Consider the following 27,054-nt stretch of genomic DNA (forward strand, 5'->3'; position numbering starts at 1 on the left):
AGTGTTTATACTACATTTTTTAAAAAGATTTGCCTTGAGACAGTCTTTAAACCTCTTTTGTTGACCACCCGCATTACACTTTCCATTTTTAAGTTTGGAATGGAGTACTGTAGTTGCTTTGGAAGATGAGGAGGGTGTCAGCTTCCAAGCTACACAGAACACTGCTATCCATGCTTGACCAGGCCAAAGAGTTCTGTGTAGCTTTTCAGATTTCTCCGCCAATAAAATAAAACATATCAATTAATTTCGTTGATGAAGCAGATGCGTATGGTACTTAATGGGAAAAGATGAGTAAAATCCAGCACCAAAGGAGCATTTTTGCATTGGCCAGTGGCAGACTTGGTGGGCGGCCAAACGTTGCCTTGGAATAAATCATGTTCATTTCAGAGCTACAGGCCAGAGTGTGTCCCGTTGGCCTTAACGTGCACCCAGCCTCAAAGAGAAGCAAATCAAAGTCGGCGCGAAATCATGGCAGCTGCCTCCGGGGTCAACAGAGGCCCCGAGCCAGCTGAGAAGAAGCCTCTTCCTCAAGGCAGAGGCGTGCCTGGACTCCCTTGCGCCCTTGCCAGAGCCGGGAAGCGCGAGTTTTGCGCCCCTGCTCGGGCTGCGCCCTTGGCGGGGTCCAACCTGGCTAGCCCCTCGGTGCGCCCCGGCCTCGAGGCTTCTACGGCGGGACGGATCCTGTGCCGCCCCGAAAGCTCCTGACAACCTCCCTTCCCGGCGAAGATTCCCGGGTGCGCTCGGGCGCGCGGCGACGAAGCGCTCGCGTGGCACAACAGCCTGCCGCCTGTGCCGAGTCTACCCGGGCGCGAAGGGCGGCTCCTCCTGGAGCTGCCGCGCGCGGTGTGGGCGGCGGCGGCGGCGGCGGCGGCGAGGCCCGGGAGCGCGCGGAGCAGGCTTGGCAGCGCGGCCACTAGGAGCGCCGTTGCTGGGATTCCCAGTCGGGCGTCCCGGCGGCGCCTGCAGCCGCGCTCACTCGCGCGCTCCCGGGCGCCGGGATCCGGGGCGGAGGAGGAGGAGAAGGAGAGGAGGAGGAGCAGCCGCCGCGGGGCGGGCAGCCGGCGAGCGCCAGGCCCGGCCTGCCTGCCTGCCTGGCTGCTGCCTGGGCGCTGGCGGCAGCAGCGGCGTCTCCTGGTTGCGCGGCGCCTGCCTGGTGTCCCGCTCGCGGTCTGGCTGGCCGGGCGGCGGGCGCGGCTTCTCGGTGCGCTGCGTCTGCTGCTCCTCCTGGCCGGCGCGAAGATGGCCGCTCCTCCGCTGGCCGCCAAGGCCGGCTCGGGCGCCGCGCCTGGCCCGGGCCGGGCTCCCTCGTCGTCGTCCGGCGGCTCGTCGGTGTCCTCCTCCGCGGCCGCCGCCTTCCCGGAGCTGGACTTCCGCTCGGGCGCCCGCGTCGAGGAGCTCAACCGGCTCATCCAGGAGTTCACGCGCCATGACCAGCGCGAGTACGACGACCAGCGCGCGCTCGAGATCCACACCGCCAAGGACTTCATTTTCTCCATGCTGGGTAAGGACGGAGAGCCCGGAGGCGAGGCGAGGCTCCTCCCGCGCCCGGCTCCGGCTGCCCGGACCAGTTGCTGCGCGGCGCTTCCTGGAGGCTCCCGCCGGCAAGACGGGCGCGGCTTCGGGGGCGCCGGGCTGCCCTTCTGCCGGCCCCCCGTCGGGGAGGTGGGGATGGTCCTCTTCGGGGCTGGAGCCCAGTTTCGGGTTAATGGAAATAGGGTGGGGAGAGGAAGAGGGCAAGCACCCTGACTTGGGGGGGGGGAGTTCTGGGCGTGATCCTGTCCCCCTCCCCCTATGAGGCTAGGGAGCCTGGCACCTGTCGCACGGGCGGCCCCGTGGGCTCTTGCCTGCAGCCCCTGAATCGGAATTGCGCACCTCCCATTCCCAATAGAGCATGCTCCCAGAAGCCAGGATGCCCCCCTAGCTCCCCCTCCCTCCGCCTCCCAAAGCCGTGGGTAGCTTGGCAGAAATGCGTCCCCCATGGGGGGACACACCGCTGGGCAAAAGCCTCCCGCGCCTTCCGGCTTCTTGTCCAGCTGTGGAGGAAGGGCAGCCCTTGAAGGCTAGCCGGGAGCCGGAGCTGGTCCCTCTTTCCAAGGAGCAAGCGGGGAAACCCGCCTCCCTCCCACCCACGGCAGCCGCACTTTCCCTCTGCTTATTATTTCTGAGAACCCGCCCCGTTCACCTCGGCAGCGAGGCCAGGGCTGTGGCTCCCCCCCCCGCCCCGTCAGCTGAGACAAAGGGCAGAGAGGGAGAGGGGTGGGCGCCGCACTCCCGCAGGTGCGCAAGAACAGCGCTCCCCCCCCCCCGCAACCGGGGAGCCTTCAGGCCATGGGTGCTTTCCACCCAGATCAGCTGGCAGGATTGTGTGGGGAAGGGAGGAAGGGGGAGGGGGGAGAGCCCCACCTCCTTTCCTAATTACGAAGTCTGAAATGTATTGGAATGGACATAAATTACTGCTGGAGCGTGTTGCAGGCCGAGCAATGATTCCAGGAGAGTCCCCTTGGGATCCCCCAAGGTCTCTCCTCTCCCTCTTAGCACTGCATGAAACTGCAAGATTTAATCCTGGCTGGAGCATAAGACCACTTGTTTGGTTTTGCTTTTTAAGAGTGCTTGGCAAAGCCAGGCGACTAAGCCCTGCTCCTCTGGCCTAGGGGGGCTGTTGCAGCATTCCATAGGCCTGAAGGCTGGCTGCTCTCAGCTGTGGTTCCCTGAGGGAGCTGCAGGTTCTGCAGCTGGAAGCTTTCCTTTCTGTCCCTGCTCTTCATTAACTGCCCTCTAGCATAGGGTCCAAACTACACAAACTTCAGGTTATTCAAACAAACAAAGGTCACAATGAGGCTGAGTTCCTCCACCCCCCCCCCTTGTCTCTCTGCAAACGTGGAAGGATATACTGAGTTCAGCAACTTTTGGAAACACACAAAGTGTTCTTTTTTTTTTTTGAGGGGGTGGTCTTACCTTTCAAACAAAATGACCAAGGCTTGGGCCATTCTTTATTTCCAGCCAGTAAATCAGGCTCCCCACCCTTTCCCTCCAGAAATGTTCCTGAGAGTGGAGCTAAGCTTCTAGTCACCTTGTGGCTGTGCCGGAGGATTGTCGTGGGTGGGGGTCGGTGGGCACAGGCTAAAATGGACAGGGGGAGAGTCTGAGGCTCAGGCATGTTATGCTGAACCGTGTAGCACCTGGACCCAGCCTTTTGAGCCGCAAAGCCCCAGAACAGCCACGAGCTTTGCAGTCCCAGGGATGCCTAGTGTGGCCTGCTGTGGGGCCTTTGTGAAGACTTGATAGGATTAGTGATCTCTCGTGATGATCCTGTTGCTAAGGTGCTCATAGGAAACTTGTTTGCTGCTTCCTGTCTTTCTGGCCTTGGTAGGCAGCTCTGAGTTGCAGGTGCCCAACAGTTAGTTCCCTGTTAATTTCTGGTGTGGAGGACCTGGACCGTTTCCCTTCTTCTGTCACTCATCTCGTTCCTGCCCTGGCTTGGCTCATGCTGCCAGTGCTTGGGGAGGAACTGCCCTACGTGTAGCACAGGGCCTTTGATCAGGAAGCAGGTGTACCTGGTCGCAGAGGGTACTTCCTGCCGCCCTCACTCCGACTTGGCACTGGCCAGAGCATAACACTCCCTGGCGCTCAGCCTGCAAACCAAGCCACATCTCAGCTCCTGATGATGACCCCTTTCGTTCCAGCTTGGCTGAAACCGGCTGGCTGGGCAGTGAGCTAGTAGCCTGTCTGCAAGGCTGCATCAAAGGGTTTCTGTCGCTCTGGGGTGGGAGTGCTTGAATTCCTCCCCAAGCCTTAGAAGCCAGACAAAACCTTGGGGTTGTTTTTGGAGCCCCAGCTGCCTTCCCCTGATGCTTAGTAGATTCAGTGAAGGACAGGGTAGCCACACTAAATCCAGTGTTGTGGGGCAGGCCCCCAAGTGCTGCTCCTTTCAGCACTGCTTGATAACATGAGAAGCCCGTGAGCATGCAGAGGGAGTGGCCCACATTTTCACGATTTAATCAGAAACACTTCCATATATACTGCTTAGTATTTCAAAAAACAACTAAGTGGTGACTCCTTAGGACACTTTGGCCTGTGTCTGGGGGAACTGGGGGGCAGGAGGTACCAGTCAGAAATGGCTTCTGTGGGGAAGGTTGCAGTGTTTAACCATGACTTTCTGTGAGGAGTGACTACCTTAGCGAAGTGGTTCACAGGTGAGGACTTTGTCGGCTTCACGAGTTCAACAGTAAGCTGGTAAAACTGGGAGCCCCTCTCCAGGGGTGTCCATGTGATGTGCCGAGGAGAGAGAATCTGGTTCTAAGCTCATCAGGCTTCATTGCTTGTTTGCCAGCATGTGAGAAGCAAGAGACCCGAGAACTGGTTGAAGAACTAGTTTAGGGCAGGGTCTCACGCCCCTTTAAGGCTCAGGTTTGGGGGTGCCTCTGGGTGTGTTGCTGCTCCCTAGATGCCCAGATGGTTGTGGTGGCCTGAGGCGCCTTCTCTCACTGCACCAGCTTTCCTGGTGCAGGATTGGCCCTTTGCTACTCGTGCCCTGGCAATATCTCCATAACCTGCCTCCTGCAACAGGACTACCTTTGGAGATGCTTTTGGGACAAGCAACTGGTCCAGAATGCAACCGCAAGTGATGTGCTCAGCACGTGAAGCATTGCTGCTCTGATATCGGATCAACTTGGCTCCAGTTTTGGGGCCGGTTCAAAGGGCTGTTATGGAGACTTAAAGCCCGAAATATCTGAAGGGCTGCTTGACTTCCATGCTGAGCTGCTACCTGACTTGGAATCTGAAGGGTGGTAGGAAGCTATGCAAGGCAGGGCCTTCTCAGTAGCGGCACCGAGATGGCGCAGCTTCTCGCCAAGGGACGCCCGTCTGTCTTCCTTGCTAATGGATTTGAGCCGACAAGTTAAAATGTTCCCATTGGGTCTTTGAGGAGGTGGACAGATAGAAATGAAAGGACTGGAAGCGGTTTTTAGATGCAATTTTCTCTGCACAGCTTGGCTAAAGGTCATTTCCTGTGGCAGTTGTAGCAAGTAGGACTTCCAACCCTGCTCAGGTAAACTTGCCTGTCATTCAGTAGCTAAGAATGTGCCCTGCAGGTGCACAAATTCTCTAGCAACAGTAGACCGGCTGGATGTTTCTGCCGCACCTTCGCCGGAGGGTTGAGGAAGTGTTTGCAAAGGCTGGGCGTGTGCCCCGTAATCTTTACGTGACTCTTCTTGTCCTGGCTAGACTTGCTCCAGGAGGAAACCGCCAAGGGTTGCTGGAGAAGCCTATGTTACGGTAGCAATTCTCTTCTTTAAAGTAAGACTTGCTCCCGCTTGATAGAGAACTTAGCTGGCGAGTGCCTGCAGGATTAGAACCTTATTGGGGGCAACTGGATTGGCTCACTCAGAGGAACCCCTAGGATTGCAGGAGTACAAATAGGAAGCCCTTTGAAAATAAAACCCCAAGGGAGCGACACATCCCCCCCCCCACAAAGGACCCACCTAGACTGAGCATGCACAATGGCTGCCGAACGCTGAGCTTCTGTTTGGGAGGGGGAGAGAAGCATGAGGGAAACAGAATGGAGTAAGACAACAGCCATGCTTCTGAATGCTGGTTGCTGGAAACTGCCACGGGGAGAGTGTTGTTGCGCTCAGATCCTGCTTGCTGGTTCCCGGCTGTAAGACCAGGGGTCCTGGCCTGATCCTGCAGGCAGACTCTTCTGATGTTCTTAGGATGCCTGGCCGAGCTCTCCGTTGGCTGCCTTTCCCACTTGAAATCGAATATTCCTAAAATCATGCCTTTAGAAAAAGGTCTAGGCATGTGCTTGCCAATGGCACATAATTATAAATCTACAAATGGTAACTAGGATACCGTTAATGGTGGTTCTCTCTCTCTCTCTCTCTCTCTCTCTCTCTCTCTCTCTCTCTCTCTCTCTCTCTCTCTCTCTCTCTCTCTCTCTCCCTCTCTCCTCCCCACCCGCACTCCCACCCCGCCTTGCGAAAAAGCCTGATACCGGTAGGATTCTGCCTGAGCTCACACTTGAAAGAAAGAGCCATTCCGTACAGTATGCACAGGGTTAATGAACTTGAAGCACTTCCTTCCCTTTTGGAATCCAGCTGTGCATCTTCCTCATAATCGGCTTCCTCCTTCTCTCTCTCTAAATGCTGGAGCTGGGAAAAGGCAGGCGGTTAAAGGGAAAGTTCTACAATGAAGGATAAGAGTGATTATAAGCAGCCTCGTAAGATGAATAACCAAAGCAACGTCCTGGCACCCCGGCTGCCTCTCTCCCACCCCTGCCCAAAGGAGATTTCGGAGAGAGTCTCAAGGGGTTCCTAGGAACGTCCCTTATATCTCTAGGGAATCCTCACTTGCTGGCCTCTCCTTTCATCTGCGACCCCACAGGTGTCTCACTTTGTGGTTGGTGGTACAGTGGGGTGTTGGGTTTGTGTGTGTGTGTGTGTGTGTGTGCTTTGCAGGGGCTCTCGGCTCTTCAAGAGGGGCTGCAGAGGTGGCGGCGGCTGGTTGAGCTTGGAGAAAAGAGCTTATGGAAGTGACCTAGTTATTGTGTTATCTTATCACAGATAATCTCTCTCTCCCCCCCCCCCCATGGTGTCTCTGCTCTGCCTTCACAATTGGAGGCAGAAATGTTCCCAAGTACCAGTTGCTAGAGAAAGGGATGCGGGTGGCGCTGTGGGTTAAACCACAGAGACTAGGGCTTGCCGATCAGAAGGTCGGCAGTTCGAATCCCCGCGACGGGGTGAGCTCCCGTTGCTCGGTCCCAGATCCTGCCAAGCTAGCAGTTCAGAAGCACGTCAAAATGCAAGTAAATAAATAGGTACCGCTCCAGCGGGAAGGTAAATGGCATTTCTGTGCTCTGCTCTGGTTCGCCAGAAGCGGCTTAGTCATGCTGGCCACATGACCCGGAAGCTGTCTGCGGACAAACGCCGGCTCCCTCGGCCTATAGAGCGAGATGAGCACTTCAACCCCAGAGCCGTCCGCGACTGGACCTAACGGTCAGGGGGGTCCCTTTACCTTTTTACCAGTTGCTAGAAACCGCAGGAAGGGAGAGCTGCTCTTGCGCTTGAATTCTGCTTGCTTGTTTCCCATAATGGGCATCTGGGTGGCCCCTGTGAGGCGGGCTGTGGGTCAGATCCAGCAGGTGGTTCTTGTTATGCTGTGGAAGACAAGGCCGTTATTTGTGGAGGAGAGGGCTGCCAATGGCCACGAGCCGTGTTGGCTCTCCTCTGCTGGAGGCAACAAGGCTTCTCCTGAATGCCACTCGCTGGAAGACGCAGGGGGCCAAAGTTTGGGTCCCACTTGCGGGTTTCCCATAATAAGCACCTGTGGGAGCAGGATGCTGGGTCGGTGGGCTATTGGCCTGATCCAGCAGCGCTCTTCTGGTTTTTCTTAGAGAGCATATGGATTGTCAAACAGGGCCCATGGGGAGAGAAACTATCTGGCCGCTTCCCATAGTTCGAAAGCCAGGATTTTCACACCGTCCTTCCTGGATCAAGTGCACACACTTTGTATCTGATCCAGAGCCCTCTTTAAAAGGAGTACGTGTCACGTGGTCCAGTAGCGATATTGTTCTTTGTTCTGTATTGGGGATCAGAAACTCAGCTCCACAGAGGTGCCTAGGGGGTTGCCATGAGCTTTGTGCTGCAACAGTTTTTTGACCTGTGGCACATCTGGCTGCAGATAAGAGTGTTTATGCTACTTGTAGTGAGGGTTATTGCTCGATAGCTGGCTGAAAGTGAGCAAACCATATCAAGGGCCAGGGCTCTCTCGCTCTCTCCTTTCCAGGCAAGCGGGGTATAACTTTTATGAAATACAGTGGTACCTTGGTTGAAGAACAGCTTAGTTTATGAACAACTTGGATTAAGAATGCTGCAAACCCGGAAGTAGGCGTTTTGGTTTGTGAACTTTGCCTTGGAAGCAGAACATGTTTCGCTTCCAGTTGAGTGTAAATTGAGTGCCCCACTGCTGTGGGAAAGCACGCCTTGGTTTAAGAGCACTCTGGTTTAAGAACAGACTTCCAGAATGGATTAAGTTCGATGTAAACCATGGCACTACTGTAATTAAAATCAATGAAGCATTTACTCTCCCCCATCCCTATTGCTGTCACTTCTGCAGCTGCTCATCAATTTTTAGTTTTATTTATTTAAATGTTTGTAAGCACATAAGAGGCGCCTGCTGGATCAGGCCAGTGTTCCTGGAGAGCCAGGAGCTCACCGCGCTTTAGATCTACCCTGGTCTCTCACAGGCCCTCGTCCCGATGCCACACTGGTGCACAGGGAGGAAGGGGGCAATTCAGCTACGGGTTCCTCCTGTGATTTGCAGTGTGTGTTTAGGTTACTCTGCAAAATCCGAAAACTTTCCCACGAGCCTGAAATGAGTTGAAAGGGTCTCTAGCGCACAAGAGAGATGCTGGGATTCTGATGTGCTTTGCCTCCGAGTAAGGGATTATGGTGCTGGAGGAGACTCTTGAGAGTCCCATGGACTGCAAGAAGATCAAACCTATCCATTCTGAAGGAAATCAACCCTGAGTGCTCACTGGAAGGACAGATCCTGAAGCTGAGGCTCCAAGACTTTGGCCACCTCATGAGAAGAGAAGACTCCCTGGAAAAGACCCTGGTGTTGGGAAAGATGGAGGGCACTAGGAGAAGGGGACGACAGAGGACGAGATGGTTGGACAGTGTTCTCGAAGCTACGAACATGAGTCTGACCAAACTGCGGGAGGCAGTGGAAGACAGGAGTGCCTGGCGTGCTCTGGTCCATGGGGTCACGAAGAGTCGGACACGACTAAACGACTAAACAACAACAAGGGGTTGTGGAAACTGGTCGCTTGTGTGTGCAATGGAGTTCCCACATTGCCAGCAGCAAGCCAAACGCTTCTGAATCTCGCCGTGTGTCAAGAAGCCTTTGGTCTCGTACCTCGATTGTTACAGCGGACTCTGTCGCTTGTCTGGCCTGTCTGCTGGTTAAGTGATGATTTTAATCCTCTGTGACGTGCCGCTTCTGGGTGTCATGGCGCATCACTCTAATCTCCATCCACGGCGCAATGTGACAGGGACCCAAGCCATGGGGGTGTGTCCCGGGGTGTCCGGCACCCAGAGACGGATGGCGTGGTACTTCTTTGGACAGTTGCCCCTGCCCCCGGTGAATGGAGCTGCGCAGCCCAGCCTGGTGCACTGCTGGGTCTTGGGCTCTTTCCAGCAGCCAAAGGTGGCAGGAGGGAGCTATGTGCCAGCCAGACAATAAATCAAAGTTTTGCTGGGGGCAATGCCGCCGCCTGTTGCCACAGGTTTGCCTGTGGATTATGCAGCACTTCAGCAAGTAGACTAGAAAGTGAGCAATTGCCACGTCTTTCGTCGTGATTCCTGCATGGCTGGGGGTTGGACTGGATGACCCCTGGGGTCCCTTACAATGCTGCAGTACAGATCTGTGGATCTACGCCTTGTGCATTGAGTCCCCACTCTGTGCTCATCACACGGCAAGCGGCACTTGTGAGCTTTTTCCGGTGCTTCTCAAAAGGAGGTGGGCATTTCAGCTGTAAACAATCTTGTGTTTGCAATGCACTTGAATGTGTGAAGTGGCCCTTTGAGAAAATAATAGAGTTGCAGAGTTGGGAGGGACCCCGAGGGTCATCTAGCTCAACCCCCTGCAAGGCAGGAATCACAGCGAAAGAATCTCTGACAGGTGGCCATCCAACCTCTGCTTTGAAGCATCCAGTGCAGGGGAGAGTCTACCGTCTTCTGAGGGCGTCCAAGAGAGACCAGAGGAGGTTTATGGGACCCTTGCATGGATTCATGCTATGCCTGCAGTGGAATTCTCTCCCTCCCTCCTCCTTCCTTTGGACCCCAGTCCACTGGGTAGGTGCTGGCCCTGGAGAAATCCCCTGGGCCACCTTGCCTGGGTTCCAGAAAGTCACATTTTGGTTCTCAGCAACTTAATATTTTCCCTGCTCTGCACTTAAACAATTAATCCTGGCTTTTTTAAAGTGTTTTTTGTCTGTACTTGCCCACGTGGATTGGGAGGGGAAATATAGTAATTTTTCTCTTGTCCAAAGGAGCCTGGAGTACAGTCCCTGTTGGTTTCCCCAGGGCTTTTGTGGGAAGAGCTGCTGTTGGGAGTGTGCTGAGACAGTAGGAAGCTGTCCTTGGCAGTTAGCAAATGTTCCTTGTTCACTGGCCTTGTCTATCCACGTGGCAGCTTCTGGCTGATTGACGGGGATTTAACGGTATCTCCCCCTGGCTGGAGGCGAAGAATTGCCTGCACAGAGTCAACTGTTTCTTAAACTTGGGCCTGAAGGTGCTGCACATGGGTAGCTCATGGGTCTTTGGTTAAACCCCCATTTCTTCCCATTCTTATGGATGGGTAAGTTGAGGCACAGACAACTCTTCTTCCTGTAAAACCAACTTCTGCATCTTATGGTGGTCATTTAACTGGGAACTAAGGTTGGAATTCGCAGCGCTGGGTTCAGTGTTAGGTGTTTTTTAATTTGGGTAGGGTGGCAGTTCTGTTGTACTTTGGTCGGTAGAAGTTTAGTAACCAGTTCAGCTGGGGCGCACCTGGAAACACGTAAATGATTATTCAAAATTCAATGCTAGTTTGCATATGCCACAACAACAATTTTTAAAAAAAATATTTATACCCTGCCCTCCCCAGCCAGGGAGAGCAGGGTGGCTCAGGGTAGCTAACACCAAATATGAATTAATTAATTAATTAAAACACAGCTTAAAATGCAGCTTAAAACACAGCTTAAAATGCAGCCTCATTTTAGTAGTAGCTCATAAATCAAGACCAAAAAGGAGGAAACATCAGGTATTCACCCGAGCCAGCTATCCATGCTGGTCCTACATGGGCCAGCAAAAAAGCCAATGGAAAATTTATATACCAGATCCCACATAAAGGGTCAGAGTGAGTCTAAGACGAAGGCCAGGCGGAACAGCTCCGTCTTGCAGGCCTTGCAGAAAGATGTCAAATCCTGCAAGGCCCTGGTCCCTTGTGACAGAGCGTTCCACAGAATCGGGGCCAGTGCTGAAAAGGCCCTGGCCCTAGTTGAAACCAATCTAATCTCCTTGAGGCTCGGGACCTCCAAAGTGTTGTTATTTATGGACCTTAAGGTCCTCCGTGGGACATACCAGGAGAGGCAGTCCCATAGCTAAAAAAGCCAATGCAATTCTGGGCTGCATCAATAGGAGTATAGCGTCTAGATCAAGGGAAGTAATAGTACCACTGTATTCTGCTCTGGTCAGACCTCACCTGGAGTACTGTGTCCAGTTCTGGGCACCACAGTTCAAGAAGGATACTGACAAGCTGGAACGTGTCCAGAAGAGGGCAACCAAAATGGTCAAAGGCCTGGAAACGATGCCTTATGAGGAACGGCTTAGGGAGCCGGGTATGTTTAGCCTGGAGAAGAGAAGGTTAAGGGGTGATATGATAGCCATGTTCAAATATATAAAAGGATGTCATATAGAGGAGGGAGAAAGGTTGTTTTCTGCTGCTCCAGAGAGGCGGACACGGAGCAATGGATTCAAAATACAAGAAAGAAGATTCCACCAAAACATTAGGAAGAACTTCCTGACAGTAACAGCTGTTCGGCAGTGGAATTTGCTGCCAAGAAGTGTGGTGGAGTCTCCTTCTTTGGAGGTCTTTAAGCAGAAGCTTGACAGGCATGTGTCAAGAATGCTTTGATGGTGTTTCCTGCTTGGCAGGGGGTTGGACTGGATGGCCCTTGTGGTCTCTTCCGATTCTATGATTCTATGATTCTAGGTCCTAAGGGTGCAACAGTGCCTTGGTGTAAAATGACAAAATGTTCTAGTCAGATAAGGTTACTGCGTGTACAGGAGAATTGAGCGTAGGCCAGTGGTGTGGACTGGGGTGGGTGGAGAGGAATTCAAGGACACCCTGGTAGATTATTATTTTCTAATATGATTCAAAACCTTATAAGCTCCGGATTAAGAACCCCTGCATGATTTGACATGCCAGATTCCCACCTTTAAGCTGTGATACAGAGGTTTTGCAGCTCTCTGCGTTGTCTAGGACTCTGCAAGTTGCTGAAGAACCCCTTACAGACGTGTCTTTCTCCATAGTGAGCGCTCTTCGGTCTCAGGGTGAGCAAGGCATGTACTGGCTCTTTAGATCAAAGGTTTGTCAAGGTGAGGTTTCTTCACCAACAACGGCCATTTCAGAGACTGGAGTTGCTCTGACACTTTGACACTGACACTCTTGGAAGAGCCTATAGCAGACAACTAGACATGATGGCTGTGCTCGGCCTCCAGTCGGAGGCAGCAATCCTTCATAAAATCACAGAGCTGCACAATTGGAAGGGACCCTGAAGGTCATCTAGTCCAACCCCCTGCAACGCAGGAATCTCAACTGAAGCATCCAAGACAGATGGGCAACGAACCTCTTCTTAAAAGTCTTCAAGGAAGGAGAGACTGCCACCCTCTAAGGAAGCCCGCTCCACTGTTGAACTGCTCTTGCTATTAGAAAGTTCTTCCTAATGTTGAGTCGGAATCTCCTTTCTTGTAAGTTGAAGCCATGAGTTCGAGTCCTACTCTTTCAGAGCAGGAGAAAACAAGCTTGCTCCCTCTTCCATGGGACAGCCCTTGAGATATTTGATGATGGCTCTCATATCTCCTCTCAATCGTTTCTTCTCAGGGCTAAACAAAGCCAGCTCCTTCAAGCGCTCCTCGTAAGGTTTAGTTTCCAGACCCTTGATCATCTTGGTTTGCCCGCCTCTGCATACCCTCCAGCTTGTCGACATCCTTCTTAAATTGTGGTGCCCAGAACTGGCAGAATAGTGCTTCAGAGTACGAGTTGCTGGAAGCCACAGGAGGGGAGAGGGCTCTTGTGCTTGGATCCTGCATTCTGGTTTCCCATTGAGGCATCTGCTTGGCCACTGTGAGAACAGGATACTGGACTAGCAGGCTCTCCTGATGGTCTTATGTTCTCTGCCTGGCACAGGAATGTTGCTAATCTAATCTCTCCTCCACCCAGATCTTCATAGTTAAGGAAGAGTCTAGATGTGGCATGATGCCTTTGGGGTGTGGCCAGCGAGTACACCCCAATATCAGGTTTTTGGGAGCTTATCTTGTGTTTAGGAGGTTTTGTTTTGGTTCAGGGGGGCAGGCAGACCCCCTCGGTTTGCGGTTCTGTCTGGTCTGCCATGCTGGATCTTCCAGCTGTGTCCTATTCCGTCCTTCCCAACAGCACCTCTAATCTCTGACAAAGCGCCGAGCAGATTAAGCCCTAGAGACACTTGACTTCAAGGGCCTCTGGATTTGCAGTTTGGTGGTGGCTGGAGCAGGGGAGGAGGGGGCTGGGAGCGCAGCAAGACCCTGCCTTTTCTGTAACTGAGCTGCACGTAGCAGAGCAAACACGACCTGCGTTTACATTCAGGATTTTGTTCTCCCTCGCATATGGAAGGAAACGTGGCCAGCTTAGCTCAGCGACTCTTTCCCGGTTTGGCAGGGGGAAAGGACCAGGCGTGCCAGGCCGAGACAGGAGCAGGCGACTCTGAGCCACAAGGGGAGCGATGACAGCTCAGTAGGAGGGCCTGTGCTCTGCGGGTGGACTGTCTGGCTCCTGTCTCTGCTCCAGAGATTATTGAGAAGCAGCCCTAGGAAGGACCGTGGCTGGACATCCAGGAGGGCCGTGGCTCAGAAGTGGAAATTGTGCCGGGTCGATCGCTGCTCTGATTTCGTGAGCGTACAGGGCAAAAAGTTGCCTTCTACCCTGGCTTTTAAGAACAAAAGGGCTGCGGTTTGTGAAGGGGGCTGAGAATTGCAGCTCTCTGAGTGGTGAGCTACTGCTCACAGGATTTCTTGTTGGGATCTATGACTACATGAGCCTAATAATAATAATAATAATAATAATAATAATAATAATAATAATATATTATTTATACCCCACCCATCTGGCTGGGTTTCCCCAGCCACTCTGGGCAGCTTACAACAGAAAAATGAAATAAAATAATCTATTAAACATTAAAAGCCTCCCTAAACAGGGCTGCCTTCAGATGTCTTCTAAAAATCTGGTAGCTGTTTTTTTATTTGACATCTGATGGGAGGGCGTTCCACAGGGCAGGCGCCACCACCGAGAAGGCCCTCTGCCTGGTTCCCTGCAACTTGGCTTCTCGCAATGAGGGAACCGCCAGAAGGCCCTCGGTGCTGGACCTCAGTGTCCAGGCTGAACGATGAGGGTGGAGATGTTCCTTCGGGTATACTGGGCCGAGGCCATTTAGGGCTTGACGAGCCTTCCAATTCTGCCAGGGACTCTTGTCTCATGTCCTGTTGTCTACTGTCCGGCTTGTTTTCTCTGCTCCACCGATGAACCTCTCTGAAGCTTCTGGGTTGAGGTCCCTCATTCTTGAATCCACAAGGTGATCGAGCAAAAAGAAGGATGACATTATGTAACTTTCCAGTAGCACCTTGGAGACCAACAAAGTTTGTCATTGGTATGAGCTTTCGTGTGCATGCACACTTCTTCAGATACACTGAAACAGAAGTCACCAGACCCTTATATATAGTGAAAGAATGGGGGGGGGGGTATTACTCAGAAGGGTGGTGGGAATGGGTGGTTGGCTGATAGGAGTGGTAAGCCTGTTGACGACTGTTAACGACTGCAATTGGTCTTACAGGAAAAAGCAAGGGGTGAGATGGCTAAAATAGCTTTATCGTGTAAAATGAGATAAGAATCCAATGTCTCTATTCAGACCAGCCCTCTCCATGGTTTTAAGTTTGGTAATAAGTTGTAATTCAGCAACTTCTCTTTCCAGTCTAAGGTGCTACTGGAAAGATTTTTTTTTTATTTTGTTTCAACTACGGCAGACCAACACAGCTACCTACCTGTAACTAGAATTATGTAACTTTGTTCCTCCTCACTCTTGAGGTTCTGGAAAAAACAGAAGGGCTGAGGCTAAGTTCTGGTCCTGGAATGCTTGGCCTCTTCTCTCTCCCTGGGGAGACTTGGACCATCTGGGTCTGACCGCGGAGGCAGAGTACAGCCGTCCTGGCCAGCAGCCTACAAGAGCCCTCTCCTCCTTGGTGCATTTGTCTTGGCACCTTTCTAAGTCCCCTACCTCCTGTGGGAGTGAGTTCCATAGTTTTAACTCACACGTTCCACTGAGATAGAGGCAATTCCAGATGGAAGTGCACAAAGAGAAGGGCGTCTGCGATGGATGGGAGTGTCTTAAAAGGGAGATCTTGGAGGTGCAACCTCAAACAGTAGGAGGCATCTGAAGAAGCCAGCAATTGTCACCCAGCGATGCTTGCGGCTGCTGCCTGCTCCCTTGGGGCCCCTTCCAACCCTACATTTCTATGACTTCCCCCCACAACCAGGCACCTATAACCAGGAGCAAGGCTGCCTGGGGAGAGAAACATCTGGGAGTGAGGATAATGGGTGCATGGAGGGTTTTGTCCATTAAATCTCTGTCCCTTCCCTCTCCTTTTTGTGTGACCGCCTCTCCTGGTATGCCCCGCGGAAGACCTTAAGGTCCACAAACAACAATACTCTGGAGATCCCGAGCCATAAGGTGGTTAGATTGGCCTCAACTAGGGCCAGGGCCTTTTCAGTATTGGCCCCAATTTGGTGGAACGCTCTTTCACAGGAGACCAGGGCCCTGTGGGATTTGTCATCTTTCTGCAGGGCCTGCAAGACAGAGCTGTTCTGCCTGGCCTTTGGGTTGGACTTAGTCTGACCCCTGTGTTTTCCTCCCTCGTGGCTTGGATTTATGGACTACTTAAAATGAGGCTGCATTTTAAATTTTAATACTGTATTTTAATCTTTATTTTAATTAATTGCTTTTTATGTTTTATTGTAATTTTATTGGTGTGAGCCGCCCTGAGCCCGGTTTTGACTGGGGAGGGCGGGGTATAAAAAAAATATATATTATTATTATTATTAGATCTGGCTGATGCAGACTCACACACCTGCTTTCCCCGCTGTGGTTGTAGATTGCGACTGTGAAATTGCCCCCCCCTCATTTTCACCCACTGGAACAGCGTGGATCAAACGGCAGCTCTCCTTGGGATCAAGGGTCTCTGGCTTGAGCTGACGAAGCGGAAGCCTTGCTCTTTGGGTTCTGCACTTGAGATCAAAGTCTCTTTCTGGGAACAGAGGTTTGCTGCTTGTGGGCAGACCTCCTTCATTCACCCTGGCTCAGGTGGTGTGGCGCTTTGGAGATGCCCCTCTCCTTTGTGATACCCTTACAAGTGAATTTTTGTAAGGGTGGGGGTTGTGTCCTTCCTCCCCTGATGATGAAATGGCTCTTCTTAGGAAACAACCTCTGGGATGTGTAACCCAGGAGTGGGAGTCCCTGTGGCTGCTTCTTCTTCCTCTTAACTTGAAACCACTGGCTTCCCTTGGAGGGAGAGCTGCCCCTCCTTCCACGCTCCCCCTCCCTTTGCTGCCCTGCTGTGGCATTTTGGGAATGTGACCTCTGACAAGTCACAGTCACCCTTTTCTTTTCCCAGAGAAAGAGGCGGGGCTAGCACATCAGGGCTTCTGTGGGCCAGTTCCTTCATTGTGCCCTCTTGGCGGCATTATTTAATTAAAGATTTATTTGCCTGGTGAAAGCCCCATTAGAGCAGCAGGAGGGGGCAGCATCAGAGCATCACTTGGGATGGGAAGAGTCCTGACGGCTCCTCCTCCTCCCTCTTGCCTCAACCATTTTTTTTGTTTCTAGTTTTAAAAAGGATTTTAGAGAGAGAGAGAGAGATTTCATTTCTGTGCTGCTTTCCTTTCAAACGAATCCTGAAGCTGCTTAGAAACAACAAATGGCAATAGCGTAATAGTGTCACAGGTCTTCTTTAGCGGTCCCTCATAGCCGAGTAAGATTGTCTTCCATAAACACAGTTTTAACAGTGAGTCCGTAAGTGACTGTGGAGGCCAATTCTGGACCCACACCTCCTTCCACAGTGGAGACATTGGTTCCCGGGCAGGAGTTGATCACAGTGAGGGTTTGCCAAGCATGCCTTCCTCTTAGCACGTTTCTCCCTTGCGTCTTGAGATCTAGTTTCTTCAAAGCCCATGACACCTTTGGTAAAGGCTGTTCTCCAACTGGAGCGCTTGCAGGCCAGTGTTTCCCAGTTGTCAGTGTTTATACTACATTTTTAAGATTTGCCTTGAGACAGTTTTTAAACCTCTTTTGTTGACCACCAGCATTACACTTTCCAAGTTCGGAATAGAGTAGTTGCTTTGGAAGTCGATCATCAGGCATCCGCACAACATGACCAGTACAACAAAGTTGATGTTGAAGAATCATTGCTTCGACACTGGTGATCTTTGCTTCAGCCAGTACACTGGCTTTAATTCGCCTGTCTTCCCAAGTGATGTGTAAAGTGATCGATATTTTCCAAGTTACACCAGAGTCGCAGGTACAGCTCAAGCCATTTTATATAATTAACAAAACACCAGCAAGACACTTAATGATCTGTAAAGCACAGTGAACAAACCCTCAACAAAAAAGTAAAAAGCTGAGCATCACAGTTACAGCATACGTTATATGATTAACAGATCATCAAGAAAACATTTATAATCTATAAAACAATGTTGAAAGGCAGCAATTGAAAAAGTGAGCTGAAGGCACATTCCTCCTGCTGTGGAAGCGGGCATCTCCTTTGTGGCCCCTCTCGTTGCCCCTCTGCTGGGCCAATCCTGCCTTGGTGCTCCTTGACCCTCCTTGAACATCACCCTACCATGCCCTGGCGCCAGTTCCCCTGGTCCGCTGCTGCGGCAGCCTTCTCCGTGCTTAAGCCCCCATCCCAGAGAAGATGCCAGATTAGGAGGATGGGGGAGGGCACGGGGCGGGGGGGGGCAGGTGGGATTGATGGGTTGGACTGGGTTGCTGTCTTTCTCTGTTGATTTTGATTCAGATGAATCCCAGAGCAGCTCACAAACAGTAAATAACAGCAACATGACCGAACGTCACAAATACAACATATGTAGAACAATCAAGCCATAAACCAAAGAGAATATAGATAGGGTTGCCCCAGGCCTCACTTCCTGAACTTGTTTCTTCAGAAATGGCTCCCTCTTCCGCCCCAGCTGCCATCTCTGCTCAGGACGGGGCAGGAAAGACTGCCAGAGTCTCCTCCGGTGCAACGCTTTGGGGGGGGGGAATCTTTCTTGCCAGCCTTTCCATATCTGGGGGGAGAGGGTGTTTCAGAAGCCCCCACACCACCTGCTGCACCCTTCTCTGCTGGATCAGGCCAGAGACATGCCTGGGGCTGGTGCAGCTGTGGAGCGTCCGGAAGGCAGGTGGGGGAAGGCAGACCTCCACTGACGGATGCTGAGACCCAAAGTGGCCTTGCTTAGCCTTGCAAGAAGTAAGAGGCCTGACAGTAAGAGCTGTTCGGCAGTGGAATTTGCTGCCAAGGAGTGTGGTGGAGTCTCCTTCTTTGGAGGTCTTTAAGCAGAGGCTTGACAGGCATATGTCAAGAATGCTTTGATGGTGTTTCCTGCTCGGCAGGGGGTTGGACTGGATGGCCCTTGTGGTCTCTTCCAACTCTATCATTCTATGATTCTAGGATCGTGAGAGTCGGATGAAGGTGGCTACATTAATAATAATAATTAATAATAATAATGTAGGGGAGCTGTTCATGTGCCGTGGAAGCATTTGATTCTTTTTCTTTTCCTTCCTCCCGGGTTGCCTTTGCAATGGGGCTGCACTGGGAAGGGAATAAACATGATGTACTCCCTCTTGCACCTGTCTTTCCCCCGTCATCTCAACCCCATGTGTGCCCACACGGTCGCATTGGTTAGCGGAATTGGCACTGCTGCAGGTGCCGCACGATGCCCATTCTGCATTGGCAATAGTTCAGTCGTTTAGCGTGGCAGCAACTACACTTTGGAGCTCCCTGCCCATTGATACCAAGCCGACGTAAAAGCCAGACACATAGAAATGCTGGTGTGAAGTTCAATCTGTTTTAGTGTTTTAACTTTTTGTATGTTTTAAAGCATTGTGCATTCCTCTTGAGCTTATTGTTTGTGCATTCCTCTTGAGCTTATCTTTTTTGTAAACCACTTTGCTTTTTCTACAGTCAAGCGGTGGATAAATTTTATGAAACAAACAAACGAGAGATGAAATGGTAATATTTGAAGGTCAGCTGCTCTGTTGCCTAATATTACTGTTCTTGCTCAGTTTTTCCTCCGCTTATTGCTTTTTCTTCCTTCCTTGCAGCCGGCAAGCCTTCTGCCGTCTGCTGTGTGCCACACACACAAACGGGAGGCGGATTAGAGAGGGAGGAAAGCAGATTTGCTGGATTCATGTTCTGCTGCTGCTTAGGAGAAGGGGGACTTCCCCCCCCCTCTCTCTTTCTCCCTCTCTCATAACGAATTTCAGGGAAAGCGCTTAGCGGTTGCGCCCAAGGATACTTGAGGGAGGATATGTAGCAATGGAGGCTGAGTTTCATTTGAGCAGTGAGGGGTAAGTGGGTGGGGAGAATGAAAACTGGTATTGTGCTTTGCCTGGAAAACAACTACAGTGGGACCTTGGTTGAAGAACAGCTTAGTTTATGAACAACTTGGATTAAGAACGCTGCAAACCCAGAAGTAGGTGTTTTGGTTTGTGAACTGTGTTTTGGTTTGTGAACTTTGCCTTGGAAGCAGAACATGTTTTGCTTCCTGTTGAGTGTGTTCCATTTGTAAATTGAGTCCCTCACCGCTATGGGAAAGCATGCCTTGGTTTAAGAACGCTTTGGTTTAAGAACAGACTTCCAGAAAAGATTAAGTTCGTAAACCAAGGTACCACTGTATTTGAGTTTTAACTGCTTTGCCAGGGCCTGAAGAAAGCAGAGAGTTTTTTGGGGGGGGGAGGGGGGCAGAATTTTCCATCTTGGGCTTTGGAGGAAGAAGAATAGTAACATGCAACTCCAAGTTCCGTATTGAAATGAGCAGCTAAGTCCATACAGAGTTTAGAACCCTAGACTTGTTGGACGGTTCCCCAAGGGTCATCTAGTCCAACCCCCTGCAATGCAGGAATCTCACCTAAATCATCCCTGACAGTTGGCCATCCAACCTCTGCTTAAAAACCTCCAAGGAAGGTGAATCCACCGCTTCCTGAGGGAGTTCCTCCTCCTGCTGAACAGCTCTTCCTGTCACAAAGTTCTTCTTGATGTTTAGTCGGAATCTCCTTTCTTGTAACCTCAAGCCACGGGTTCGAGTCCTACCCAGCCACAGCTGACTCTCTGGGCAAGGCCGCTTTGTCTGACTGGGGATTGGACTGTTCCCTTGTCGAACAGCTCTCTCCATCAGAAAGTTCTTTCTGTTGGGTCCCTTTTATGTAACAAAACGCATATACCACTAGATCAAGCTCATGAGTTTTGTTGAATTAATTAAGCCACATAGTTTTAATTGGATTTTGAACAGAAGTGTGCCGTTTGTTGTTACCATTTTGAATTTTTCTGTATTGCTGCCTTCCTCAGTGGGTTGTGCAAACTACTGTTCTGAAAAATGCTTTTTATAGAGCAAGGGGTCTCTGGGGATGAGGTTTTTTTTGGAACCAAGTGGGGCAGGGTGGGCCCCAAAAGTTTGGGGGCCTGCTTCTAACCAAGCAGGTTTCCGGGCATAGTGCCACCTCTTTAGTCCTGCTTGTTAACATGGGTGATTTACACAACCAGCCTTTGAAGCAGTGGCACAATATGCGCTACTATGGGCTAGGGAAACATGTAGGAGAGTGTTTTTCCTCAAAGTGTGTCTGTGGAGCTTTTACGGGGCTGGTCATGTATGTTCTTGCTGCCTGTGAGTCTTCGCACTGGGCTTCTTGAGGTCTCTGCTGAAAGAGCAGGTTCCAACTAGAGTTCAAATCCTGCCTCATTTGTCCTGTCTTGGCATCTTTCCCCCTCCTCTCTAATCCAGTGTCAAGCCCAGCCCAGCACAAATGCGGTCTTGGGAAATGGTGAGCAGGGACAAAGCTTAGCGATAGGACACCTGTCTTACATGCAGAAGGCCCCAGGTTCAATCCCCAGTGGCAGCAGCATCTCCTTGTCTGAAACCCCGGGGAACTGCTGCTGCCAGCCAGTGCCGGCAGTATAGAGCTAGACAGGTTCAGTACCAGGCAGATTCTTGTTTCCCTGCGTGCTTTGCCCACAAGTGCATTTCGATGCTCTGACATTCGGATGAAGGCGACTGTTGCTGCCTGTGCTGCCTGGGGGCTGGCGGGAGTTGAACTCCAAATATCCGGAGGGCGCCAGATTGGAGATGGCTGGGCTGCAGCAGCTTCCGTCTGCTATGGGGACTTTCCAGCTTCTTCCCTGCGGGAGTCTTTGCTGAGCTGCAAAACTTTGCACCATCCTGAGTAAGGCAGATGCCCACCTGGCAGCAATCTCCCTCCCCCCGCCCCCCATGCCATCTGTTGTGGGAGAAAATCAGTAAATAAAGATTCTTATCTAGTCCAGTAGATGCTTCTAGCCCAAACCAGGCCTGCTCTGAGCGACCCCCCTCCTGCCAGGAGAGTGTCTTGCTTGGGTTGAGTTGCTTCGCTGTTGGGCACCGTAAGAGGTTTCCAGATTTTTTTTGGGGGGGGGGGTCCCTAGTACTACCAGTCGTTGTTCTGCTGCTGTCCTCAACTGACAGATCAGTTATTTTATGGGCTGGGAGGGAGCATTTTGTTAACTTTGCTCTGCTTAATGTGCATTCTGCAGTAGACCTCCCTGCGTAGTGTTTTTTTTTTTTAATGTTTAGGATACTATTTTAGTTTCTTGTTAATTATGTTTGAAGGAATGCTAATTGACTTTAAAGGTATACTTTGTATTTGACTTCCTTCAGTAATGCTTTATTCTGGATTGTTTTATTTGATGTTTTAATGTAGGTTGTAAACTGCTTTGAGATCCCTCCCCCTTAAAAATATAAAGCAGTATAGAAAACAACAACAACAACAACAACAACAACAACAACAACAACAAGCGGTTTTTCTTCTTGCTGCATTCTTTCTGGGCATAGCTGCAAATGGCTTTTCTGTTTTCTGGACATTCTGCAAATGTCCTGCTGTTTTCCCCAGGAAAACCTGCTCTTTACTGCTGAATTGGAGCAAACAGCAAAACCAGGGAGACATTTGCTCCAATTCAGCAGCAAAGAGAAGAAAAGCAGTGGCATTGGTGGGAGTATGGGTGAGCCCTTGGTGAAAGCAGGATCTCCCAGTGGGGATCATTGCTAGCAAATGGCTTCTGGTGGGAGCCCAGCCTGCTGGGTTTTTCGCAGCCGACACATGCCAGTCTCTCCAGCCAGATGGAATCTGTCAGATTAAATCTGCCAGATGGAATATGCCCCCTGTGGATGTTTCCACCCTCGCCACATCTTTTCCTTCGCCGCTTCTCTCAACCACCTGGGCGCGCGTGCGCACACACACACACACACACACACACACACACACACACACACTGTCTTAATGCTGTAGAAAGCAGCCCTCTGAAATAGGCTCCTGGCATGGGGGAGGGCTGCCTCTTCTGAGGAAATGGTTTAAAAAGTAGAACAGGAAGCTTTGTAGATGGCAAGAGGAGCTGTCTCCCCTCCCTCTGGCCCCAAGTCAATAAAAACATGAGCAGGCAAATTAAGGGTTCTTTTAGTTCAGATATGCAGATGACACAACCTTAATGGAAGAAAGTGAGGAGGAATTAAAGAACCTTTTAATGAGGGTGAAAGAGGAGAGTGCAAAATATGGCCTGAAGCTCAACATCAAAAAAACCAAGATCATGGCCACTGGTCCCATCATCTCCTGGCAAATGGAAGGGGAAGAAATTGAGGCAGTGAGAGATTTTACTTTCTTGGGCTCCTTGATCACTTGATCAGATGGTGACAGCAGTCATGAAATTAAAAGACGCCTGCTTCTTGGGAGACAAGCAATGACAAACCTAGACAGCATCTTAAAAAGCAGAGACATCACCTTGCCAACAAAGGTCCATATAGTTCAAGCTATGGTTTTCCCAGTACAGTGGTACCTCTACTTACGAATTTAATGCGTTCCGAACATACATTTGTAAGTCGAAAAAAATTGTAAGTCGAATCCCGTAGGAATGCATTGGGAGAAAAAATTCGTAAGTCGAAGCAACCCTATCTAAAAATTCGTAAGTAGAAAAAAATCCTATCTAAACAGCATCCAAGATGGCGGATGGAGCTCCATTCGTAAGTAGAAACATTTGTAAGTCGAGTCATTCGTAAGTAGAGGTACCACTGTAGTGATGTATGGAAGTGAGAGATGGACCATAAAGAAGGCTGATCGCCGAAGAATTGATGCTTTTGAATTATGGTGCTGGAGGAGACTCTTGAGAGTCCCATGGACTGCAAGAAGATCAAACCTGTCCATTCTGAAGGGAATCAGCCCTGAGTGCTCACTGGAAGGACAGATCGTGAAGCTGAGGCTCCAATACTTTGGCCACCTCATGAGAAGAGAAGACTCCTTGGAAAAGACCCTGATGTTGGGAAAGATTGAGGGCACAAGGAGAAGGGGATGACAGAGGACGAGATGGTTGGACAGTGTTCTCGAAGCTACGAACATGAGTTTGACCAAACTGCGGGAGGCAGTGCAAGACCAGTGCCTGCCGTGCTCTGGTCCATGGGGTCACGAAGAGTTGGACATGACTAAATGACTATACAACAACAACAACAACAACAACAACAACAACAAGTGCCACCTTGAGCATTGCCCTGCGGCTAATTGGCAACCAGGGCAGACCTTCTGAGCACAGCTGTTTGGTGATGACAAGGCCTTATTTTCACTTGTAACCCAACCTTGGTCTGGCAGGGAAGCTACGAGCACCCAACAGCCAACTCCTTCCAAATCGGTGTGACTTTTTTGTGGCTCACTGGTGCCTTCAGCCCAGTTTCTCTTCCCACACTGGCTTCTGTTGGCCCAGAACTCTCCTTCCAAGTTGGTGGCCGTCCATCGCTGCGTCCTGCAGGAGGGAGTTCCAGAGTTTAACTCTGCTCGAAGAGTGACTTTCTTTTTGCCTGTCCCAAATCTTCCAAGATTCAGCTTCCTGGGATGCCCATGAGTTCTAGTCTGAGAGAGGGAGGGGACAAAACAACAACCTCTACCCACTTTCCCCCTGCTATCACAATTTTATCAACATCTCTTTGTCGCCTGAAAAGTCCCAAACGCTGCAACCTTTTCCCGAGCCGGCCAGCTGTCAGACTTTAGTGGGGCTGGCCGCAGCCGTGGGGTAAGCGTCTCTGCCCCAGAAGACATTTGGGTGCCTGTCATGTGACTCTCCCAGAGCCCTGACCTTTGATGCCCCCGCCCCCCGCCCCCCCTTTGCAGCTCCAGATAATTAAATCACTTTCACCCTTTGCAACTCAGGCAACTGCCAGCCTTTGCTGCGCCTCTTCCATTTGTTCCTCTTCCCTTTGCTTTGGCCACCGCAGAATTAGCCTGTGGTTTTTCAGGAAATAAAGCTCTCTCTCCCTTTATTCTTCCTCCCCTCTCCCCTTCTGTTGCCTCGAAAATAAATGTTGACCTCCTCTGTCTGTTGGGCCCGGCATGCAGAGACTGTTGCTGCCACCACCGCTTCTGTGTCAACTCCCCCCCCCCTCCGCCTCCTCTTGTGCAATTGCTGTGCAAAAGATGCTTTTCCAGGTCATGAGGCTGGAGCAGATGTGCTTCTATTATACCGGATGAGTCAGCCAAATCTGGCACAGCGTCGCATCCCAGAATATCTGTCTCGTGCTCAGAAGGAAGAGACTTGCAGAAACCTTGGAACAGCCACCTCGGGTGCATTTGGGCCACACAGCAGCGCCTGCAAATGCCACCCTGGTGCCCTCCAGATGTTTTGGACCAGCAGCGTGGCTGAGCTGGCTGGGGCACCCAGGGGGAGTTGTAGTTCGTGGTGGAGACGGCCGTACTCAAAGGTATTGAGAGGAGACACGGTGGGAGTTTATAAAATGAGACGTGGCGTGGAGAAAGTGGGTGGAGAAATGTTCTCCCCCCTCTAATAACATTGCAACCCACAGACATCCAACGAAGCTGAGAGATGGAAGATTCAAGGCACGCACAAAAAGGAAATCCTCCTTCACGCAGCACAGAGTTAATCTGTGGAACTCCCTTCCACAGGAAGCAATGGTGGCCATTGACTTGGATGGCTTTAAAAGAAGATGGGACACATGGAGGAGGAGAAGGCTTTTGATAGCTACTTGACAGGATAATAATACAGAGGACCCTCCAGCTACGTACCGCTCTGGTTACGTAACTTTCAGGTTACGAACGCGGCAAACCCAGAAGTGTATTCTTCCGGACTTTGCCATGTGCGCATGCGCAGAAGCAGGCCTCTGGTTATAGATTTTTCAGGGTGCACACGGACCCCCAGAATGAATTAAATCTGTAATCAGAGGGTCCACTGTAATAGTACCGGTAGTAGTAGTATCCCCAACCCATTTGAATGGGTTGCCCCAGCCATTCTGAGTGGCTTGCAACAAATATATAAGCATAATTAAATGTTAAAAACTTACCTGTTTAGGGCTGCCCTGTCCAGGATGGCTCTGCTCTGTCTTCACAGTGGGAGGGAGCAATTTCTCTGAATACCAGTGACTGGAGAGCACGGGGGGGGGGGGGGTTTCCTTGCACACAATCCAAGAGCCCTTTTTTGGTTTTTAAAGGTTAAAAGCAACCTTTTGCCAAGGCTGGGGACGAGAGGTGCTCAAGCTGCCAGGTCTCTGCCCACAGAGGTCTACAAAACAAGCTGAATTTCCCAGTCGGTCTTCGTCGGCAACTCCATGTGGAGCCGGGCGCAGTAGTCTAGCTGGCAACAGGTGCTCCTGGCATTCTGCCTGTCTGTGTCTCTCCCCAACCCCCTTTAAAATACTGTATATAGTCCTTTTCAAGGCCTGAATTTCCCTGTGGGACTGAATGGGGACGGGACATGGCGACATGGCAGAGTTTAACTGGGGACTCTCCTTGCCAGCCCTGCTCTCCCTCCCCTCTCAAGCCCCTCTCAGTGTTTTCTTTTAGCTTCTGCTCATAAGAACTTGATTAGTGAACTCCTTTTCTTTTAATCAAATTGGAAATCTTCCAGCGGCAGCTTGAATGAGCTTCTCTTAGCCCCAGTTGGGCGCTTCTGGCTGGGAGAGTGGAGGCAAGCATGCGGATTTTGTGTGTGTGTGTGAGAGAGGGGGGGGGATGAACAAGTCCACAAGAGTGGCTGTGGTTGGACTTTCTCCTTGGACTGCAACTGGACTGCAACTTTTGGATTGCAACTGGAGGGAATTTTCAGCCCCAGCCCCAGTTGAACATTTGCTGGTGCCTGATCAGCCGTCCTTCTTCTCTGCTTGCAGGAAGCAAGCCTGAAAGAGGCGGGCAGAGGCTGTGAAAGCCCCTTTGTCTCTTGCAGATCCCTTTTCAGTGCCACAAGGCAGAAGCCCTTTGCACATGCTTCCTTCACCGCAGAAGAGAGAAAGCCAGTGTGGGGCAGTGGTTAGAGCATTACCGCCCACTAATGCATCTTTCTTGATGGTAGAATTTCCTTACCGCCCACCAGTGCTCAATAGAAGGAGGATTCAGCTTGTACCATAAAAACCCCTACCGCCCATCGAGAATCCTGAAATGTGGGCAGTAGGGGCCAGGTTGACAACCCCTGGGTTAGAGTGTTGGACTAGGACCAGGGAGAGACAAGGGTTCGAATCCCCCGCTCTGCCCTGAAGCTCCCTGGGGAGACCTGGTGTGTGTGTGTGTGTGTGTGTGTGTGTACGCACTGCCTCTCAGCCTGACTGGCCTCACGGGGTTGTTGGGGGGGGGAGGAACGGCTTAGGGAGCTGGGTATGTTTAGCCTGGAGAAGAGAAGGTTAAGGAGTGATATGATAGCCATGTTCAAATATATAAAAGGATGTCATATAGAGGAGGGTGAAAGGTTGTTTTCTGCTGCTTCAGAGATGCGGACACGGAGCAATGGATTCAAGCTACAAGAAAGAAGATTCCACCTAAACATTAGGAAGAACTTCCTGACAGTAAGAGCTGTTTGGCAGTGGAATTTGCTGCCAAGGAGTGTGGTGGAGTCTCCTTCTTTGGAGGTCTTTAAGCGGAGGCTTGACAGGCATATGTCAATAATGCTTTGATGGTGTTTCCTGCTTGGCAGGGGGTTGGAC

General features: G+C 51.1%; 1 protein-coding gene across 2 annotated transcripts in view; it reads left to right on the plus strand.

Annotated features, from left to right (window-relative positions):
* Positions 1 to 920: 920 nt before the first annotated feature.
* MB21D2 (Mab-21 domain containing 2) overlaps positions 921 to 27,054 on the plus strand; it is a 61,984-nt gene continuing 35,850 nt past the window's right edge. The window contains exon 1 of one of the 2 annotated variants that reach the window (XM_035133041.3): positions 921 to 1,501. In XM_035133041.3, coding sequence (XP_034988932.2) covers positions 1,240 to 1,501 — 262 coding nt within the window. In that variant the 5' untranslated portion in view covers positions 921 to 1,239. The remainder of the gene's footprint in view (positions 1,502 to 27,054) is intronic. The other variant, XM_088669354.1, reaches the window with a different exon arrangement.

This window comes from Zootoca vivipara, chromosome 5 (genome assembly GCF_965207765.1).
Source record: "Zootoca vivipara chromosome 5, rZooViv2.hap1.1, whole genome shotgun sequence".
Classification (NCBI taxonomy): domain Eukaryota; kingdom Metazoa; phylum Chordata; class Lepidosauria; order Squamata; family Lacertidae; genus Zootoca; species Zootoca vivipara.